This window comes from Mytilus trossulus, chromosome 4 (genome assembly GCF_036588685.1).
Source record: "Mytilus trossulus isolate FHL-02 chromosome 4, PNRI_Mtr1.1.1.hap1, whole genome shotgun sequence".
NCBI classification, from domain to species: Eukaryota; Metazoa; Mollusca; class Bivalvia; order Mytilida; family Mytilidae; genus Mytilus; species Mytilus trossulus.
Window position 1 is genome coordinate 80,834,377 of NC_086376.1, and position 7,721 is coordinate 80,842,097.

The 7,721-nt window shown below is 32.2% G+C and overlaps 1 protein-coding gene across 1 annotated transcript; it reads right to left on the reverse strand.

Moving 5' to 3' along the window:
* Positions 1-5,180: 5,180 nt before the first annotated feature.
* On the reverse strand, positions 5,181-6,497 carry LOC134716844 (uncharacterized). Its single transcript, XM_063579855.1, has one exon. The coding sequence runs from the start codon at positions 6,495-6,497 to the stop codon at positions 5,181-5,183; it is 1,317 nt and encodes a 438-aa protein (XP_063435925.1).
* Between the last annotated feature and the right edge of the window lie 1,224 nt (positions 6,498-7,721).

Here is a 7,721-nt window from a genome sequence, read left to right on the forward strand (position 1 = left end):
TTTATTTATAGTGGATTGGGAAACAAGTTTTGCAACTTATATTAATCCCTTTCCACTTTGCGGGTGCGAGTGCTGCCTTGTAGTGGCATTAGCCTACTCTTTTTCGAAATCTACAAGGGTGTCTTTAACGTGCAAGAGATATGGCTCTCTCTTTACACGGGCCAGCCATTTATCGTCCCCTTCCGACGGACTATCATCGTTTCCTCAAGACCATACTCGCAAATGGTGTCAAGGGAGAGCCAAAAATTGAGTTCCTGAAAATTTCATCCCAAACGGGAATCGAACAGGAACCTTTGTGTTAGTAGTCCGATGCACTAACCACTACCCCAACGGCTCTCACAATGTGTTCTGTTGTTTGTCAATTTTTCTTTTTTAGCCAAGGTGTTGTCAGTTTATTTTCCCCTTAAGACTCTTTCAATATTTATATTACCAAATTTAATTCAAAATTGTTATTTGCTCATATATGGTGCACAATTACGGTGTTCTTTGAGCTGGTTTTTTTTTCATATTAGAATCGTTTTTTTTCGATAATGTTAGTTTAGCATATTGAAATTGAAAAGTTTATTTTTTATCATAGTTTTTTCGTCTATTGATATTAGTTTTTTTCTTTTGTTGTATGTAGAAGCAAAAGCGTTTGACCTTTGTTTTAAAAACTTATGTAATATTAACACAGTATGGATTGACTTATATTTGCTTAACAGAAATGCAAAGAATTGCACACGATAAAAAGGGGGTGGGGTAAAAGTTATGAAAAAAAATCAATAAGAAACAAGTCAATCACTTAATTCTACAAATTAATGTAGAATATGTTCCTGAGTGTTTATTTTAGAACTCGTTCGCTTTGCCCTTGTTTATAGTTACGGTTCGCATAACAATGAACGTAATCTATGTATAACTGTCAAATTAGTAAAACAGGGATTTCGAAACCATAAATTACTTGAAACTTTGACAAAATTCCTTATTTGAATTAAACGTTTGCTTTAAAAGTTTGGTTGCATTTGTAGAATTCTTATATTACATACCACATCCGATTTGAGTAATCTTTCAGCGATCAAAAAGAGCGCAGTAGTTTCATTTTCATTTAAGTGATGCAACTGATAATACGGTATCTTGTGGTATCATATAAATAAGAAATTTACCGTAAAAAGACCACACGAAATTGCGATCACAATCATGATTGTAAGTTAAAATGATTTTCCTTTTGTTTGCAAACAAATTGAGAGGTATATTATTCCGCTTACGAAAACTTGATCACAGTAGAGGCCTTTTTGACACTATATGTACTCTACTATCTCGTAAATAAGTTACCTTCATGTACGTTCTATACATACTCCATATCTTTGCAGTCGTACCTTACTCAAAAACTGATCAAACAGAGTTTTGATGAAGATTGATTTAGACGCTACTTAATTACTATCGCGGATTGGTTGACCGATGAGTCGATATCTTCATTTACTTAAACGGGATGTTTTGTGTTCTTAGATCTAACGCCACCTAATCTGTTAATAAAACATTTTTGTCCTTTTGCAGATGTTGACATTTTGAGTGAATTCCCATTGCGGATCATCTTTAGAGATATCCTCATATTTGTTGTTGACATTTTCAAAAACCCACATTTAAGATGTTTGGACATGGGTAAACTACTGTCTTTTTAAACAGATTAAAGATATTCGGACATGGGTAAACTACTGTCTTTTTAAACAGATTTAAGATATTTGGACATTAGTTTATAACTGTCTTTTTAGTTCACCTGGCCCAAATGGCCAAGTGAGCTTTTCCCATCACTTGGCGTCCGTCGTCTGTCGTCTGTCGTCGTCGTCCTGCGTCCGTCGTCGTTAACTTTTACAAAAAATCTTCTCCTCTAAAACTACTGGGCCAAATTTAACCAAACTTAGCCACAATTATCATTCGGGTATCTAGTTAAAAAAATTGTGTCCGGTGATGCGGTCAACCAACCAAGATGGCCGCCATAGCTAAAAATAGAACATAGGGGTAAAATGTGGTTTTTGGCTTCTAACTCAAAAACAAAAGCATTTAGAGCAAATCTAACAGAGTAAAATTGTTCATTAGGTCAACATCTATCTGCCCTGAAATTTTCAGATGAATCAGACATTCCGTTGTTGGGTTGCTGTCCCTGGATTGGTAATTTTATGGAAATTTAGCTGTTTTGGGTTATTATCTTGAATATTATTATAGACAGAGATAAACTGTAAACAGCAATAATGTTCAGCAAAGTAAGATTTACAAATAAGTCATCATGACCGAAATGGTCAGTTGACCCCTTTAGGAGTTATTGCCCTTTATAGTAAATTTTTTACCATTTTTCGTAAATCTTAGTAATCTTTTAGAAAAATCTTCTCCTCTGAAACTACCGGGCCACATAAATTCAAACTTGGCCACAATCATTTTTAGGGTATTAAGTTTGAAAAATGTGTCCGGTGATCAGGCAATACAACCAAGATGGCCGCCACGGCTAAAAATAGAACATTGAAGTAAAATGTAGTTTTTGGCTTATAACTCAAAATCTAAAGCATTTAGAGCAAATTTGACAGGTGGTAAAATTGTTTATCAGGTCAAGATCTAACTGCCCTGAAATTTGCAGATGAATCGGACAACCCGTTGTTGGGTTGCTGCCCCTAAATTGGTAATTTTAAGGAAATTTTGCTGTTTATGGTTATTTTCTTGAATACTATTATAGATAGAGATAACCTGTAAACAGCATTAATGTTCAGAAAAGTAAGATTTACAAATAAGTCAACATGACTGAAATGGTCAATTGACCCCCTAAGGAGTTATTGTTCTTTATAGTACATTTTTAACAATTTTCATAAAATTTGTAAATTTTTACTTACATGTTTCACTGAAACAACTGGGCCAAGTTCATTATAGATAGAGATAATTTTAAGCAGCAAGAATGTTCAGTAAAGTAAGATGTACAAACACATCACCATCACCAAAACATAATTTTGTCATGAATCTTTTATTTAATATTCACATATATATACCAAGGTGAGCGACACATGCTCTTTATAGCCTTTAGTTTAACAGGTTAATTGTTTGGACATTGGTAAACTACTATCTTTTTTTTAACGGATTCAAGAGGTTTGGACATTGGTAAACTACTGTATTTTTTAACGGATAACAGAGGTTTGGACATTGGTAAACTACTGTATTTTTTTATAACGGATTAAAGAGGTTTGGACACTGGTAAACTACTATCTTTTTTTAACGGATTAAAGATGTTTGGACATTGGTAAACTACTATCTTTTTTAACGGATTAAAGAGGTTTGGACATTGGTAAACTACTGTATTTTTTTAACGGATTAAAGAGGTTTGGACATTGGTAAACTACTGTCTTTTTTTAACGGATTAAAGAGGTTTGGACATTGGTAAACTACTGTGGTTTTTTTTAACAGGTTTAAGAGGTTTGGACATTGGTAAACTACTGTCTTTTTTTTAACAGGTTAAAGAGGTTTGGACATTTGTAAACTACTGTATTTTTTTGAACAGGTTAAAGAGGTTTGGACATTGGTAAACTACTGTATTTTTTTAACAGGTTAAAGATGTTTGGACATTGGTAAACTACTGTATTTTTTAAACAGGTTAAAGAGGTTTGGACATTGGTAAACTATTTTATTTTTTTAACGGATTAAAGATTTTTGGACTTTGTTAAACTATTAAATTTTTTTAACTGGTTAAAGATTTTTGGACATTGGTAAACTATTGTATTTTTTTTAACAGGTTAAAGATTTTTTGACATTGGTAAACTATTTAATTTTTTTAACGGATTAAAGATTTTTGGACATTGGTAAACTATCTCATTTTTTTAACGGATTAAAGATTTTTGGACATTGGTAAACTATTTTATTTTTTTAACAGGTTAAAGATTTTTGGACATTGGTAAACTATTTAATTTTTTTAACGGATTAAAGATTTTTGGACATTGGTAAACTATTTCATTTTTTTTAACGGATTAAAGATTTTTGGACATTGGTAAACTATTTTATTTTTTTAACAGGTTAAAGATTTTTGGACATTGGTAAACTATTTTATTTTTTGAACAGGTTAAAGATTTTTGGACATTGGTAAACTATTGTATTTTTTTTCACAGGTTTAAGATTTTTGGACATTGTTAAACTATTTTATTTTTTAACAGATTACTTCTGTCTTTTAAAAAGATTAAAGATTCCATTAAATATCAAAATATGATGATCGCATATAAAGAATGATTATTTCGGGCATTTTGGAGCTAAAGAATGGCTAAATGAGTAGTATTGAAAAATAATCACAAATAAAGAAAAAAATGAGATTAATTGCTTATCAATTTTCAGACATATCATTTTACCATTATAATAAATAATTCAGGATGTACTTAGATAAAATATATAAAAATCGAGAATTTAGAATTGATACTACAAGTCAGAAGAACATAAGTAAAGGAACAAAATAAGCAAATCATTTTACCCTTATCGTAAGGGGAAAACATTCGAAACCTGATGATAAGCACATTCTCAAAATAAAATTTAGTAAAGCAAGTAATGATTTTCAGTTCAAACTTTGTAATGTGTGTCATTGCTATAGAATTAAAGCAGATTAATACTTTTAATCTTTTTTTTAGCTGTTAAACAATTTTATAAAACTGTTCCAATACAACTCGTATAATACAGGTCCATAATAATCACAAACTATCAATTTAATATCCATAATGATTACAAACTATCAATTAAATATCAAAATATGATGATCGCATATAAAGAATCATTATTTCGGGCATTTTGGAGCTAAAAAATGGCTAAATGAGTAGTATTGAAAACTAATCACAAATAAAGACAAAAATGAGATTAATTGCTTATCAATTTTCAGACATATCATTTTACCATTATAATAAATAATTAAGGATGTACTTCGAAAAAATATATAAAAATCCAGAATTTAAAATTGATACTACAAGTCAGAAGAACATAAGTAAAGGAACAAAATAAGCAAATCATTTTACCCTTATCGTAAGGGGAAAACATTCGAAACCTGATGATAAGTACATTCTCAAAATAAAATTTAGTAAAGCAAGTAATGATTTTCAGTTCAAACTTTGTAATGTGTGTCATTGCTATAGAATTAAAGCAGATTAATACTTTTAATCTTTTTTTTCAGCTGTAAAACAATTTTATAAAACTGTGTTCTAATACAGCTCGTACAATACAGGTCCATAATAATTACAAACTCTCAAGTTTTCTTTCTTTTCATCAAACGAGAGTCCGTAAGGATTGTTAATTCTGGCATCATCTCCAAGCAGCTTTCTTGCTAGTTTACCATTCGACGACATTACAACTATTGTATTGTGATGAGATGAAGCAACATACACAATTGAGTCGTTATCTACAGCTTTCCCTGTAGGAGAACAAACTGATTGATGATTGTATTCCCACACCTTCTTTCCAGTCATTGAACAGCATGTCACGACGGAGTTTGAGCGATTGGTATAAAATATCTTGTCTTCAGCAGTTGTTACATAACTCCACACGGACAAAGTGTCGTCTTTTACTAAGTTTGACGAGCATTTGTCTGACAAAGTTACTTTCTGAATACCTCTTTTAGCAACACAGTACAGCAAATAGCCATCAATATAATATATACCGAAACACTTACCGACCGTTTTTATTGTGCTTTCAACATTTTTAGTTGTAATGTTTATGATTTGAATCTGTTCTGAACCAGGAAATGATACAGCTACTGTCTCGTCATCGATACAGGTAACACCAACTTGGTATGACTCTGACAAAGGAATGTCACTCTTCAAAGTTCCGTCTTTATTTAAGATCAGAAGACGGGGTTGACTGGTGTCTATCAGAAAGAGTGTCTCTGCACAAGATACGGAACACCCCGTGACACCAGTAAAATCAAAACAACTTTTTGATGCCATTTTAATATCATATATAGGTGTAGGCGGCGCCCGTTGAAAAGTGTGTGCTTGTTTGTCCATCTCCGTCTGCACAACCACCAATGGAGAACCCGATTCAACAGTTACTGAACCAAATGAAGTAACCGTAGACAATATGTCGGATAAATCTTGAATTTTACAGTTGATGTCGATCTTCTTTAAACTTCCGTTCTCAAATAACGACTTCATAAATATTTCATGTTTCTGAATGTCTTTCTCAAACAATTTACTCCAAAAATATGCTTGAAGGTCTGACCCATATTCTTTGATAGCTGACATATTAGTTTGCAATAGATCCAAACTTTCAATATTTTCAGCGAGTTTTCCCAGTAAGTTTTCTGTCTGTGATTTAACTTTCTTCTCAGCAGCATATACATCCTGAAGTATTCTTTGTTCTAAGCTGTCAAGGTGTTCGTTTATCTTATTTCGGATCTGTTTTATCTCTACATGAAACTTCTGCCTTTGATTCTGAATTTCAGCAAGATTTAATTCCCGATCTTTAACAGCTCTCTCGGCATTACTTTTAATATTTTTCACAGTGGTATCTAGTTTTTCCATTGAGAATGAGGTCTTGGCTGTTTGAATGACTTTCTCCAACGGTAATATTCCTGTGCAGTCAGCACAATAGACAACATAGACTTATATGGTGGGGACAATAAATCTGGAATTTTCTGTCATGCTGTGAACAGTATTTTGATATATTGGCTATTGACGATGGTAATTGTTTATAGTTGCCTACAGATATAACTGCATGGTTGCGTAAGGCCTTTGATGCACTGTGATACTTCAGACATTGGGAGCACAGTCCTTCGTCACATTCAGGGCACCAGTAGTCCGCATCTGCTGTTGTGTGCTGAGAGTCGCATACACCACATATTACTTTGCTGGATGATGCCATATAACTGTACAATCTGGAGGAAACAAGAACACACATTTGACGTTTTATTTTTTGAGGGTTTATAAATAATTAGCGGGAGTTACATTCCGTAATGCTCTATTCTTCAGGCAGTGTTGTTTGCTACATGAGATTGATTACTAGGCTTATGGAGCAAAGAAGACTAAAACAAAAAACAAAAACAAACCGAGAAATCGAATTAAGGTGCATAGCATTTAAGACTCTGCGCGGACTCTAAAATGGTTGGCAAATACATGAAGCTAGTATATCTATCCTCTTAAGACCAGACTGATTCAACAGTACACACATGATTAAAAAAAAGACATATCATAGTTCTTTCAACATATTTAATGTTCAAGTTGTATTCAAAACTGAGGTTCTTTAGGAGTTTTCAAATAAGTGGTTTTTTTTCTAGTATAACATTTTTTTAGGCAGTATGACAGCATATAGTTTTTTTTAAATTGTGGATCATTTGGTTTCAGAAGAAGGGTAGTTTCATTGGCAATTATATCGCATCTTCTTGTTTTAATAAGATCGTTTTAATTATCTGTCAAATTTCAATATTCTTAACAGACGAATAATATAGCGACTAAATAAAGGAGATGGTGGTTTAACCTTTGGTCCTTTTTTAATTTGAATCTGAAAAAAGTAATTAATCAATCATATTTTCACAAAATATCACTCAGTTAACAGAATGTTTTTCAAATTTTTTATAACCGTGCTTTACTTTTTATTTGTGACACAATTGTAATGAACTTAAAAGTCTTTTGTTTATTATTTTAACTGTGGTTGATTTTATCTTTGTTCTCAGGTAGTCTCGCATATTGGCAATTATATACCAACCATAATTTGTTTTTACCACTTACATCTAAGACGTAACTGGTTTT

Bases quoted from the DNA above. Each gene is read 5' to 3' on its own strand.
- LOC134716844 (XM_063579855.1), bottom strand. From the start codon at position 6,497: ATGGAAAAACTAGATACCACTGTGAAAAATATTAAAAGTAATGCCGAG.